General features: G+C 41.8%; 1 protein-coding gene across 2 annotated transcripts in view; it reads left to right on the top strand.

Annotated features, from left to right (window-relative positions):
- cdh13 (cadherin 13, H-cadherin (heart)) overlaps positions 1 to 14886 on the top strand; it is a 508194-nt gene that overhangs the window by 287725 nt on the left and 205583 nt on the right. For both annotated transcript variants that reach the window (XM_066685111.1, XM_066685110.1), the window contains one exon: positions 924 to 1068. In XM_066685111.1, the coding sequence (XP_066541208.1) occupies positions 924 to 1068 (145 nt within the window). The remainder of the gene's footprint in view (positions 1 to 923; positions 1069 to 14886) is intronic.

The raw sequence follows: 14886 nt of genomic DNA, 5'->3' as shown, positions 1-14886 counted from the left end.
ATCTGCGGCAGTCAGGGATGAGCACTCGAGCTTCTCACTGCTGCGGCTGATCTCGTGCTTCACAGTAATTGCTGAGCACAGGCAACAAAAGGCAACAATTACCCTTGCAGCAAGCTGGAAGCCTCCTGGTTAACACTCACTCTCTCATACTTTCTCTTTTTCTCTCTCTCTCTGAATCATTCTCTTTCACATTTTGCACTTTTAATTTTGGGGTTAAATAAATGGTGCTGACATTTGTATGTAAATTCCAGTCTAAGGGTTATGTCTGGGTGTGTATCCTTAAAATTCTTCGTGTTCTACTGTTTGTCAAGTGAAACAGGAAACAAATCAATTGGGTAACTCCTTATATTGCACATTTTATACATGAATCTTGTTTAGTTTTCTAGTAAGCACAGTCGTTGTGCTGTTGCACTTGCTATTGCTCTGGAGTCATTTTACATATTAAAGCCCTTCTTTTTCCCCAGGAAAATGTATCACATATTTAAATCATTTTGACAGTATTTATAACACTGCACGCTTGCCATAATATCAGCACCCAGCGGACGACTCTGAAAACCTCAGAAGCTAAGAATTTCAATATAAGCTTTTAAAATGTAAATAAGAATAATTATTGTTGAGAAAAAGTTAAACTTCATGCTAAATAATACAATTTGAGTCTTCCATGCTCAAGTACTTCCAGGAGTACTGCCAATCCAAACAATATCTACAAAACCAAAATGAGGCAGGGTAAACCCAAACTTTTGATAGGCAGATTATTTCCTGGGTCCTTATGTAATACACATTTCCAAAATGCCGTTTTTTTTTTTTTGTTGTTGTTGTTGTTGTTGTTTTTTTTTTTAATTGATAAAGTCTGCATGCATATATTCAAGACGACACTTCCCTGGTGCAACAGGCCCACTAAAACTCCTCTGTTTCTCTCACAGCTTGAGGTGTCCACTACTGATATGAGCGGCAAATTGCTGGAGGGACCTGTGGACCTGGACGTGTATGTTATTGACCAGAATGACAACAGACCTATCTTCAGAGAGTCCCGCTACTCTGGAGAGGTTTTGGAGGGTTCTCCCACAGGTATGGACCGCCTCTTTGCGCTTCTAGTGATTCACTCTCTCTCTCTCTCTCTCTCTCTTTCGCTCTTGCTGTCTTTCCTGCTGTTAAGGGTGTATGAGGGTTCATGGAGAAGGTGATAATAATGATCTTTCTGGCTGATTATGCTTAATACTCTTTTAGAAAAATGGAAGGCTGTAGGGATGGCTGGTGTACGATGAGAAATAAGACACAGAGCGTGACAGTTGTCGTGATTGAGATGATTTTCTTCCTTTTAAAAAAAGATTACTGCGAGTTCTTCCTGGAATAAAAATGAGAGCAGGGCTGATTTCTTTACATTTCATGATCATTTAAAAGATAGCCTGACATCTTACTGATTTGAGAGTTTGAAATTCATTTGTCTCTGGACTTGAAAGAGCAAACTGTAGTCTAATAACGATCAGGTATGCATGAAGAGTAGAGGTGATTTAAGACTTTGAAATACGCTTTGTAGTAGTTAAAATAGTGTGTTTTTAAAAAATAATTAATTAATTAAATTATTTATTTGGTATCTCAGTCTGTCATCGCCTGTGCACATGAAATGGAATAATTTCAGCCAGGTTACGGGGGGTGTTTAAAATAGGTCAGAGCTCTTTAAAAGACAAAAGGCTCTTGTATAAGTCACTTTATGAAATAATTGCTCTTTTTTATCTTTTCTGATATCCAGGTTGCCTTTTTTTCCATCTGCATTAACTGCACATTTAGGGCCTTCTTGTTGTGACAAAAACACACATACACATACATATAGCTCTCTTTCTAGCCTCCGTCTGAGCCTTCTTTACTTTCATCAGTGTTGTGTATGCAATGCGACAGCGAACTGTGTAGTAGTAGTATATGCAAAAAGTTGTGTAAAGAAATGATGAGATCATATACTGGTCTCTGTGCAGAGGCAGTTCATGCTCATCATTAGAACATAAACAAAAGCTCATCAACCTTCAACACACAGATAAAGAGGTTGATGGGAGTGAACAAGAGAAGAGATTATTATACAAATCCAGTGGATGCTTTTTTAATCCCAGGGTTTGTTTGTGAGTGGAAGCAGTAGGTTTAGCCCAGTAAAACGCCGTGAAGTGGAAATGAGATGAGAGCCGCAACAACAGCAGGAGGCTTCTGCGCTGCTCGCGGAGCTTTCACTAACTTGGTTAAGTAAAGTGGGTTTATCTAATAGCCAGAGGAGGAAATGAAATTTGGCTGAAGGACTTAATAAAGTTAAAAGTAAATCCCTCCCTCTGTGCAAAAGGCTGGAGTCACAGAGGTGCTAAACACCCACAGGCCACTTCACTGTTCTGCAGGCCTCAGCCAAACACCACAGCAAATGCTGTTCTACAGGGAGGGGTGTGTGTGTGTGTGTGTGTGTGTGTGAGAGAGAGAGAGAGAGAGAGAGAGAGAGAGAGAGAGAGAGAGAGAGAAATTTATTAGTTTTGTGTTACATCTTGGCTGTGTCTCAAGTGGTGTACTTCCAAAGCGCATTAGGTAGTGCGAGCATTGTATTCAGAAAAGTAGTAGTGTACTATATTATTATGTTGTTTATATCCAGATTTCTGTTGAAAAATGAAGTGAGTAATGTTAAATGCATTTTGGACGAAAGCTGCATACGTAATGAAATGGAGGAGCCTCTGTGAAGTTACTGCTATTAAAAACACTGAGAATGGCCAGTGTATTAAGTAAGACCTTAGGAACATAAGTTTAGGGAGTGTGATTTTGGATTTTATACCCTGGTTTTGCCAAGTCTTCACCCAGTCATTTATCTTTAGTAGTTAGTTGAATTCTCCTGATCATACACAGTGGGGGTTTCTCATTGTGTTTTTGTGTGTCCTTTTGTCATCTTCCACTACCGATGTTGCGTTCAATACTGTAGAACACAAACACCAAGAATAGTTGAAGTACCCCGATGTTTTTCCGTCTTTGCACAAAATAACGAGAATGAATCGATTCATTGTTTGCCTACAAAAACGACCTGAAAATCCCATCATTAATTGCAGCACCTTGCGAGATGACCTCTCAGGAACATTCTTCGGAAGACAAGTCCATTCTTTGTGTTCTTTGTATTGAGAAACAGCCAATGTCAACCATTGCCTCATGGAACATCATCGCTCAGTCTAACGTAGCAGAGGAGAGTGCAGAGTCCTCTAGACAGTCACATCAGCTGACAGATACCTGTATTGGCTGGTACTGTACTGAGGGATGAGGTTAGGGAAGGGAACGTCCCACCCACACAGAGAGTGAAGCCAGTTATTCAGTATTTGGGACTCTCAGCTTCAGAAGACTGAGGCATCACTGGGGATTGAAAGTGAAGTTATTAAAAACGGTACTTTTCTTGATCTTTGACTGTTATTGTTCTTCACAACCATAGCTCAGAATTAACAAACCTCACTGAGTGAGCAATTGATTTTCAATTAAGGGTTTACTCACAATTGGCCTGGGTGAACTGTTCAGAAAGTAAAGAGTAAAGTTTCCCCACTCCATTTAATATTCAGAGTCTAAACAAGCTTATATTTAAAATAAAAGTCAGCCTGTTTATATAAGTGCTGTGCAAAAGCATCATGGTGTTCATGAATATGCTTAATTTGTGGCTTATATGGAATTGTTTTCTTGGCAGTGACTCTCTGCACTCACATGCTTTATAGGTTTGATTACACAGCCCAGCTATATTCCTTTAATCAAACTGCACATATTATAAGATTTTTACATAGGCTGATATTTGCAAATTATATCAGATACCTCTGCATGAAATTTGTGGCTACGTCATATTTTTGAAGTAGTAGCATAAGTTGGCCTTAAGAATGAAGCATAGGAATCTTGCACAAAGACCATTTTTCCTGTAGTGTAGACGAGGAAATGAATCCTATTTTACAAAATACACTAGTATATGGTACTATATTGTATTTTTTTACTATTTTATTAAAAAAAATACAAGCCATTCAATGTCATGTGTTACATCAAGTTCTGTTCTATTTTGAGTGTGAAACAGTACTTAACTGTGGTAAAAATCAGTGTAATGCTCATCCTCAACTGTCTTTCTACTTTCTTCAGGCAGGATGCAGTGACAGGTCCTGTTGCACCTGTCAGGAGGTACTATGTGGAAATGTTTCATTTCTCTTTAGGGCAGAATGTTAGTGTTTGATTTGAGGCAAGGTTTTCTTACAAAAATCCAGCTTTGAGATGAAGTGCTTGGGGTAAAGAGTAAGAGTGAACTGGCACATGCTGTTTGTACAAATCAGCCTTAAACTAATAGACGTGAGAGCCAGGTAGAGCAATTAATCCGAACTGCAATCACAGTAGCATTCCTGTAATCCTATAAATAGATTTGACTTTGGGAAATATATTCAGTGCTGCTTTATCATCAGCTCTGTCGTGCCGGCTTTCTAATGCAGCCACGTCTATTGGAATTTCTCACCAGAGTATGGCAGATTATGGCCCTCCACTGCCCCCCACATATCTTTCTTGTGCTCTCTCTCTTTCTATTCATCTCTTGTTTTCCTTATTCTCTTTTCACCAAACATTCTTTTTTTTTATTTAAATCACCATGTTATTCTTTTGCGTCCCTCCTCTTTTTTTGCCCTCTCCCTCATTCAGTGCTTATTTGCCAGTCTGAGACTTTTACAGGTGTTCCATAGGGATGTATTATAAATTGTGTGTGTGTGTGGTGTATTATGTGTGCAGGTGTGCACAGTGGGCGTATGTGTAGCACATGGCCCTCGTTTTTCCTGTGGCTTTTTTACTCTGCAGATGTGCGCAGTCGGTCTCTTCCTCCACTGAAAAGCATGCGGCTCAGGGAGCGGAGGGAAAGTTGAATCCGCTGTGCTTTACTACTCGTTTTCAAATGTCCTTTTGAGAATGTGTGTGTGTGTGTGTGTGTGTGTGTAACCTCCCTACAGCAGGGTGAGTGTATGGGGTGCATTTCCGAAAAACGGGATTAGAAAAACGATTTAAAGATGCCAAAATGAATCTCTTTGGCTCCTCTGCTCTTCCTTCCATCAGCACGATCAATAAAATCCCTTGCAGTCCTGCCCTTGAAAAGGGGCTGCACCGAATGATATTCAAAAGTGAGGAACCCAGAGAAAACACTTCCATAAATTCTGCCTTATACTGAGACCCTTTTACAGCAAAAGAGCTTGTTGCACCAGAAAGTGTTGGGATATTGTTCTCAAAGCTATAGAGCACTAATGGTACTGCCATTGTCCAATGTTGTAGTGTTTTCTCTAGGGCTGTTTTTGTAAGCGCTGAGATGCTGTTTCAGCAGCCAGATTGTTCATTTGTGTCATTCAGAATGGCTGTAATCTATACATTATGTCTATTTGTATACTTTCAGAAGAATTGGGTTTGTGTTCCGCCTCATTCAAACTAGCACAGTAAGATAATGAAGGTGTAAAAATGTACATATTATTGGGATCCGTGCAGTTTCCAAAAACAGATATGTAACAAAAGATACAAGTCAAAATTAATTGATAGATTATATGCAAAGGTTGTAAGTTTCCAAGTGGCGCACATATTTACATTTCTATAGCAGCTATAAACATGATATCCATTGCTAATCTCTCTCCCTCTCTCTCTCTCTCTCTCTCTCTCTCTCTCTCTCTCTCTCTCTCTCTCTCTCTCTCTCTCTCTTCTCTGTTTGTAATTGGCTTTAAGGCCTGCTCCTCAATGCTGCAGTCCGAGGTCAACTGCCCTGCTGGCAACAGTGTGTGAAATAATGAGTAATTGCCAGTGTATGCTAGGCCGGCGTTTGTTATTTCTGACTATTTCCAACAGTGCAGTTACAAAATGGATGTAGCTTTGACACATACTCACACAGAGTGAGCACTGAAAGGGGGAACAAATACTGAAAATAGTGAAGTCTCAAATCATTATGTTCCTTTACAGACAGCGTAGTGTGAAGACTAAACATATGTTTTCTTTACTTGAGTGTAAACAAATGCAGTACCATCAAGAAAGTGTAAAAATGTGCGTTTTGCATTTGAATTTAATCATGGCTGAAGATATGTCAGTGTAAGTAGATTCTATTAGATAACAGTGGGTGGTAGATATTCTGTAAAGCTGCAGCACCACCATTAGAGACAGTGTAAAAATGGGCAGTACAGTGTAGGTAAAGTCAAATCAAATTTATTTGTATAGCACTTTTTACAACCTGCTAGTGTCTCAAAGCAGGTTTACAGGCATTGAGAATCAAAATAAAAATCAATAGGAATAACAAGCCAAAAGCGACAGTGGCAAGGAAAACTCCCACAAAGCTGCAGGAAGAAACCTTTGGAGGAACAGAGACTCTCAGAGAACCTATCCTCTGGCCACTTTAAAACTGCTGAGTGTTTATTTTGGAGGTCTTTAGTAAAGGTCTGTGCTTAATGAGTCCCCTCAAATATCCTTGAAGTTGTTGCATGTCATGCCACAGATAGTGGAGTGAAGGTATGGAGGGAAGATAACTGGTCTCAAGGCAGGTTAGCAGGAGCTACCGACTCAGACAGCGTCCCACCAGACTGGAGGGCAGTCACTGACATGAAGGGAGAAGAGGGATATAAATATTGTCAGACTGTAGTGAGTGACTTTGGCAGATCTAACAACAGCAGCCGAACTAAAAGGAGTAGTGATGTCCCAATCTGATCTCATTGATTTACTGCATAATTTTACTGATCTGTATCGGCTTTATTGAGCTTTGGGCCCATACTGGACACATTTTATCCTGTATTTTTGAGGTGAGACTGTTAAGACCATGAATTGTTTGAAACGCTGTTCTCCCTCAGCCAAATACTCAACATTTCCTCAACAGAGACTACGTTTTTTTATTTGTCATCACTTTTATTTAGCCAGTCAGCACACAGAGTTTGCTGTCCATTTTTAGTGCTGCAGCCAATGGAGTCACAGTCCCATGTACAGGTTTGTTTTGCTGCAACGCTGAGAGAAACAGGTCAGTGCTGAAAAAAGATAGAAGTTATTTTGCAAGTGTTTCTTGAAGAAAGTACATTTCATTTCTTCCTTCTGTGATGACAATTAAGCTGACTGACTTTTAGAATCAAAGTAATTCTTTATAAATAATAATAAAAAAATCTTATTGTATAATTTCATACAAGAATATATATTTTTAACAAATTATACTTTGTGTGTAAGACGAACATAGGAGTCCTAAATAATCAAACTAGTCTGTATATTAAACACAGGACATAACAGTAAACAAATGGCAGCAAATATGTTTTAGCATAAATAATCAAAAGACATTTTTTATCTGACATTTAAATTCAATATGGTAATACAATTAGGATGAGTCTTTCAGATATCATTGTAATTTTAAAAAAATTAAATAGTTATACAGTAATACAGTATTTCTGAAAAATATGGACAGATTCTGCTCCCCCTGCATCTCACAATATTGAACAACTTGATCGGTCCATCACTAAAAAAAAAGTGAATCGGCAGGTAATGTGGACACGAGCATCAACAAACCTGAATGATCACAGTTGTGCGTCTGCTGTAGCGGCTGTAGTTCTCAAGAAGACTAAACTTTTACATTTCAAAGACATCTAAAGAATAGCTTGCTATATCAGACTATAAGTATGCTGCTCTGGATTCTTGAATTCTACTCAGAATTTTATGAATGCACAATGTCTAAAAACTGTAGTCCACCCATCCTGGATGTACACATTACTTTGAAACTCACCCATGAAACCCTAAGGATAACTGTCAGAAACTGCAGGATATTATTTTGGCATTCTCCTGTGTACAGCATTAAACAGCACTGTGTCTATAACACTACTTCAGGTACATCAAGTACAGTTTGCATGCATTTTGTGAAGCAGCATCTCTAGTGGACTCACTTTGGTATAGAAGTAGTATATATCATAGTGAGCAGTCTAACTAGAAAGCATTTTAAGTCACAGTGTGTGTGCTTATGCTGTCTACTAAGATATCTTAATTTGGCCGAATTTTAAAGCAGCATCATACCCTTCCTTAGCTGTGAAGGCAATCCCAGCATGCAAAGCAAGAACCACTCCCGTCCATTTTGCTCTTCTCCCATAGCAAAAATAAAAATGCAATAAAAACGGGAAGATTAGAAATCCACCGTGCTGAAACTGAGGTGAAGCTAGCCACTGAGGTAAGTAAACTGAGGTAAGTATTCCTATCCTATTATGTTTCTGTAATTTCACATAATACCAACAAACATCCACACCCCTCACTACTCCCCATGTAGGTACATCAGAAGCTTTATTTAAAGAAACCTGATCTTCCCAGAATGGGAAATGTAGTTATAGATGATGACTAAAATGACTAAGACATTTAAAAATTTATTTGGTAAAAATTGGAATCCAAAATTGGAGATGAATGTGGTTAGTAACTTGACAAAACTATCATTAATCAGAAATTTCAGTGTTGAAAGTATAATTTATTTGATATATATATTATGTTTCCAAGATATTAAGCTTTAAAAGTTGTTCCCCAGGATTTACCAGGGTGTGTTCAAACGTTTATGTAGTATTGTAATTGAAGGGGAGGGGAAAAAAATCTTGTGATACATCAATCCCAGCCCTCAGTCTTGCTGCTGTTCAGGTGTTAACTCCAATAGCAGTGACCCTAATCTCAGCCTGTACCTTTCTTCAGTCTAGCTGTGAGTGGTCAGTCTCTCTCCATTCCGTCACCTTTTGACAACACACTCTCACTTCAGGTGTGTGTCTCAGGCCACACTCCAGAGCCCACTGAGCGGTGGATGGGCGCCCGAGAGCGCGTCAGCCATGGAAAATAAAAGGCTAAAAAAAATCAATAGCTAATTGCCAGGACAGGCCCCCGAGGAGAGGCAGCCAGACCCCAGCCTTGATTGATCCAGCCGAGAAAATGATTGGGCTGTGGGTGACACTAATGCCAGCAGGTAATTTGTAGCATAATGCCGTTTTGTGTGCGGCGCGAGGATTTCCCAGCTGCTGAGCAAAGCCCTCACACGCCGACCCCCTGCTCTCTTCTCCTCAGGGCCTTTCACTCTTACAATGCCTCATTATCTGTCCTTCAGTCTGGTAAAGCTGGCTAAATTAAGAGCTGTCACGTGGGCCGTGGATCACCAGAGTGAGGACAGGCTTCTATGGTCACTCCAGTGGCCCTTAAGGTTTGGATTGGGACTTGATGGAGCTTACAAAACTCTCTCTTTTGTCCAAGTTCTGACAAAAGCACTTTATGACATTATACGGCTTATATGGTAATGTTTAAAAAGTGTATTTGAGACATGGCTTCATTCCTATATGAGAAATTAAGAATTGTAGGGAAGTTGCTAATTTTAAGTCCTGTTACTATCCAGGAAGAATGCACCTACTATAATCATAGGTTAGTAATGTGACGAAAATCTTTTTGGATCTTCTCACCTAATCTGACATACGGCATGTTTCTTTACGATGACCAATAGGAGGACAGATCGCTGTCTGATGCGTATATGTAAACACAGAGAAAAGAATGAGGGAGGCGGCAGTTGTCAGGTGGAAAAATGAAACTAAGGAAATACTCTTGACATCTTAACACATTACCTCAAGTTCTCTTTGCAGGACAGACTGTCTATCCTCTCCTCCTTAAAACACACAGGAAGGGGTCCACAATTGTGTTTTTATCTTCTTCTTTTTGGAACACAAAACTGTCAGCGGTTTCTTGACCCTCCTCCCTGAAAAACTCTAAACTCATGCAATGATGTAAAAGAAGAATGGTCCTTGTCAAAGGTGTAATGTTGCCAGTCTTCCGACCAAGACACGGCACGAATGTATAGCGCTAATCTCACATAGTGAACGTCAAAAATATTGTGTAGAGGCTCGCACATGGTCAACTGAAGGGTCTTCTAAATGTTTTGGCCTTTTTCCAGGTTTGTTTCGACTCGATATTAACTCTGCTAAACTCATAACAGGCGCACTACTGGGTTGGTCATTGAGCCACCCACAGCACCTCCTCCCTATACATGTTTTTGCCATGTACCAAATGGGCACAAAGCAGAAATGTGATACACCAGACATGTTATAATTCTGAAAAACTGCCCTCATTTTGAGAAACCCTCCATATTTGTTTTTAATACCAGAGTATACAGAGCAACTATGTTGGCTTGGCCCTATGACCGTGTGTGTTCTTGCCTTGAGCCTAGTGTTCCTGGTTGACTCCATACTTCTCTTCTCCGAACCCCCATGCTATTCGATTCATAAATATGACTAAGATCTAAGCAGAGAACCTTAATGTAAGTCTTTGCCAGACATGTCTGCTTGCAAATAATCAACTTCCATACTGTTCATTTTTCAACTGGGTGTTAGCTGAATTACTCTTCCCTGGAGCATGTATCAGTGTCTCGGTTCTACTTGTTTGTGTGTGTCCTGATGGGTGTGACACACGGCTGAGCTGGTGCAGGTGCTCAAGTGTCTCATCTGGTCCCCCTCAGACATCACATGGCAGAGTGTGACAGAAACACACACACTCAGACACACATCACACACACATTTGTACACAGCTGGCTGCACTGTCAGTCATAGAGCAAAGGGATGCTTCAGCACAGCTAGTCGTCTTCTGAGGGTTCACACGCGCTTCTCGAGTTTACCCTCTCATTCTGTTCACGACTATCATGCGAGAATCAGAGATGCGAAAGTGCTACAGCAGTTTGGCTTTGCAATCTGTTTACTTTTGAATCAGCATAAGTCATTCACGCTCTGATATTTTCTCTGCTAAGAAGTTGATACTTGGCTTATTCTTTTTCTCTTGGAGATACTCTTGGAATTCGTCTTCATCTGAATACATTTTATGACTTTGATGTAAATTACATCAATGTGTCTGGTCTCGATGTGGCGGGCCGCATCACTTTGCGGCTAAATTGCATCATTATGGGGGAGTCAAATGGGCTTTCCCTTGCTATTCCCTCTTCTCCTTTCCCCATCTCTCTCCCTGATGGTGGACGGTTCTGGGCGAGTGCTATGCAAATGGACGAGCGACTCCCAAAGTTTCAGAGGACGATCAACTGAGTGCACTGCGCTGGATGTAAGTGGTTGGTTTTGGTGGCTGTCTCCCTGTGGGGGTTCTGCTACACGACTGCCGCTAATCTATTAAAGAGTTTCCATTCTCTTTCTTTTCCCACTCTTCCACCAGAGAACTGTACACATACTCGATTACCATGTCCCCTCTGTGAGAGAGAGAGAGAGAGAGAGAGAGAGTGAGAGAGAGAGAGAGAGAGAGAGAGAATAGAATGGGAACCCAATCTGGGCCCCATCTTTCAGCCTTTCTGTCCCATGTCTCTGATGCCCCGTACCATTTTAAAGTGTCTTCACTCCCTGCTCTCCAATTTAGATTATCTCCACCCTTCATTGTTTCACTGGAACATTTCCAGACAAGATAACTGCTTTAGAAGTGGACCACAGTCCCTGCGGTGGCTCTTAAAGAGCTTCCTGATGAAATGGAATTCAGACGGCAGGTCCCAAGGAGATAACATTTCCAGAGAACGATTCTGCTTTTCCGTTCTTGACTTTTAAAGCAAGGCCTGACATAATCTCCTCATCAGTGGCGACTGTGCCAATGAAGACCTAAGAGCCAGCCCACTCTTCCTCAGGTAGCTGAGGTGCAGCTGGCCCTTGCCATAAGGGAGGGGAGGCCTTTAACGCTCCACTGAAGCTTGCTAATGTTTTCTCACACTCAGCTCTTTTTCTGGTTCCCTGGCACCACCTACGATTGGTTGAGCACAGCTCTCCTCTCCCAAAGGAAGTGGCAGAACATTAAAAGGAATGTGAGATCAAAGTACGAGTGAGGTGAAGAGAGAGTTTATGGGAATGATTACAGATGTTTGCATAAGTTCACAGTGCTACATATTGCAGCATTAGCCAGGAAGGAGCTGTCATCCGAGTGAGTCACTGGCTGCGCCGCCAAGTTCTTGGTCGGGAGACTCTCCGACCAGCTGGATATGGAAGCAAGAACTTTTAAATCGCTGTCAGCCAAGTAAAAGACAGAAGCCAAGAGTCCTCCTGATTTTTAATGTGTCAGTTCAGATGTCAGATGTGACGCACAGCTAAAAGAAGGGCCCTGTGAAAAACTATAGCTGTCAAGATCACTTTTCAGTCTACTCTTTCCTCTGCTTATGATTCCTCCAGTTCTCTCTGCAGTCCCTCCCTTCCATAGGTTGCTCTTTGTACTTTAAAGTGCTTGTTCAGTATTCCTCTTGGCACAAGAGTGAGAAAATAAGTCCAGGAGTCAAATAGAAACAAATGACTGAGGGTCCTATCCGCTGGGACCTTGGCATCAGTGGGACACTGGAACCTTGATATGCAGTTTTGGGCCTTGTGCAAGGGTTAATCACCAAATGCACTTTTCTACTTCATGCTTTTATAGAAAGTCAAATGTAAGGGGCACATGCAGTGTCAGTTCTAACTTATGTGGGTTTTTTAGCAAACCCACCCTTTAAAGTCTGTCTGTTTTTAGTAAATGTTTTAGTACTTTAAAGTTATAACTGTGGGCGGCATGGTGGCGCAGCAGGTAGTGTCGCAGTCACACAGCTCCAGGGGCCTGGAGGTTGTGGATTCAATTCCCGCTCCGGGTGACTGTCTGTGAGGAGTTGGTGTGTTCTCCCCATGTCCGCGTGGGTTTCCTCCGGGTGCTCCGGTTTCCTCCCACAGTCCAAAAACACACGTTGCAGGTGGATTGGCGACTCGAAAGTGTCCGTAGGTGTGAGTGTGTGAGTGAATGAGTGTGTGTCTGTGTTGCCCTGTGAAGGACTGGCGTCCCCTCCAGGGTGTATTCCCGCCTTGCCAGGTAGGCTCTGGACCCCCCACGACCCTAAATTGGATAAGCGGTTACAGATAATGGATGGATGGATGGAAGTTATAACTGTGCTTTTTAAATAGATTCAGATGCAATGTGGGCTATAGGTAGTCTAGCAGTGCTGTTATGTGATCCTTGCCACAGGTCACAGTTTGGTGCCTTTTCCCAGGGTTTGTGTGGGTTTCCTCCAGGTGCTTCCCACAGTCCAAAAACACCTTAGTAGGTGACTAGACTGAGAAGAAGCTGTCAACAGGTGTGAGTGTGGGGATGCCTTGCAGTAGACTGGCACCCTGTCGAGGCGGGGTGTCCCTGCCTTGTTCTCAGTGGTTCCGGACTCCAGACTCACCACTGGTGCTGACAGTGATAAAGGACTTGCAGATTTTAAGCGAATGAATGAAAGTGGTTATGTGTTGTGGCCACATTAGGATTTATTTGGCATAGTGTCTCCATGTCTACATATGAGTGGCTCAGACATACAACTGGTCAGTGTTGATATATCTCACTAAAGCATATAAAGTCACTCTCTCTCTCTCTGCCATCTGCCTTTTTGGTGTCTGGCTTAAGAGAGCACCCCGCTTTGGGAGCTTGCGTGTTACGCTGGAACAGTGTACACGCTGAAGTACACTTGCCTTGGGGTATGAACACTTTGATTGAGTATTGATCTGGAATGGAAGTGTCGTGAGCATGACTGAGCCTCATGAGGGATGATAGAAAAAGGCTTTATCACAGTGGGTCAAATCCTCCTGCCTTGATAGCAGCATACGATGCTGAAAGTGTCAGAACATCAGCTATGAGTAACACAAAGACATTTGCCTTACGATTTACAGTTTGCCTTAGGTGCTAGCTGCCTCTTTAATTCAACAGACATCTCCATCTTTGGCAAACAAAAGCAAGAGGTCAGTTCTATCTGCGTGATAAAAAGTGGACTATCTTTCATCCCACTTTATTAAAGCTATAAAAATGAGTCTGTGAGCCCAACTACTGTGTTGCTGGGGAATGAAAGAGTTCTGACTCCATGCTGAGATTTGATAGAAAGAGCCATAAGGTCATGGCACCATCTCGTGAATCAAGACGTGGTGGAAAGGAATCAATAAGCAAAAGGCTAAAAAGAGTGGAGGAGCACTGACATTTATGATGTGGCACATCCACACAGATCTGTGAACGGCTAGAAGAGAGGCCCCCCAAGCCAGAGAAGTGCATACCAGCCTCCACACCCCCCCCCCCCCCACACACACACACAATGAAATCAATAGGATGCAAAAGCTTCACCTGAAGAGGCCTCTTTCTTCAAACAGATTCAGATGTCTGCGCAAAGGCACAGCTAAATGCTTCGCAAATGAAATGGATTTCATTTTCTTATTCTCATCGCCTCCACTGTGCTGCATTGACAGATGGCAAAATGGGTTTTGTGAAGGCTCTCAAAGCCACCATCGAGCAGGATAAAAGTGGAGACCTGTCACTACCATATTTCCCTAAAGTTCCTCACTAAATCGCTTTGAATTGCTTTTCCTCCTTGCATTTGTCAAGATGTGTGCAAGTTTATTTGTTCCCCCGGGGGGAAACAAGTATGGCATTCTGGTTTCAGACACAAGCGAGAGAGCCTCTTAATTACTTTGTGGGCCTTTTATGGTTTCCACTGTCGTAGTTCTGAACGTCAAACCTGATTTCTAGACAGCTCTTCAGAGACACACTCACTGCTCGCATGGGTTAGTTCATATGGGGAAATGACTCCAATGACTATATGAGCCTCAGAAAGAAACGACATTTATCAGCTTGACTGACGGGCAAATATGAGGCTAAAACAGCTTCATGTGGGTAGCACAAAGGTCTTGTTGCCATTAACAACAACTTTGAGAGAAGCAGTTGTTAGAAGGGAGGGAAATAAGGCGCTGACAAATTTCACTCTGTTGCTCTCACACACTCATCCTCTGTACCCAGGCTCTGCAACTCTAATCAGGGTTAGAGTGGCTCCAGAGCTTACCCAAAACCACTGGATGCAGAAATACATGCCAACCTATAACAAGGCATCGTGCATTCACACATTACCCATAGGCTCTAACCTCT

This window comes from Hoplias malabaricus, chromosome 11 (genome assembly GCF_029633855.1).
Source record: "Hoplias malabaricus isolate fHopMal1 chromosome 11, fHopMal1.hap1, whole genome shotgun sequence".
Classification (NCBI taxonomy): Eukaryota; Metazoa; Chordata; class Actinopteri; order Characiformes; family Erythrinidae; genus Hoplias; species Hoplias malabaricus.
Note: the sequence above shows the minus strand (reverse complement) of the source record. Positions and strands in the feature narration are given on the sequence as shown.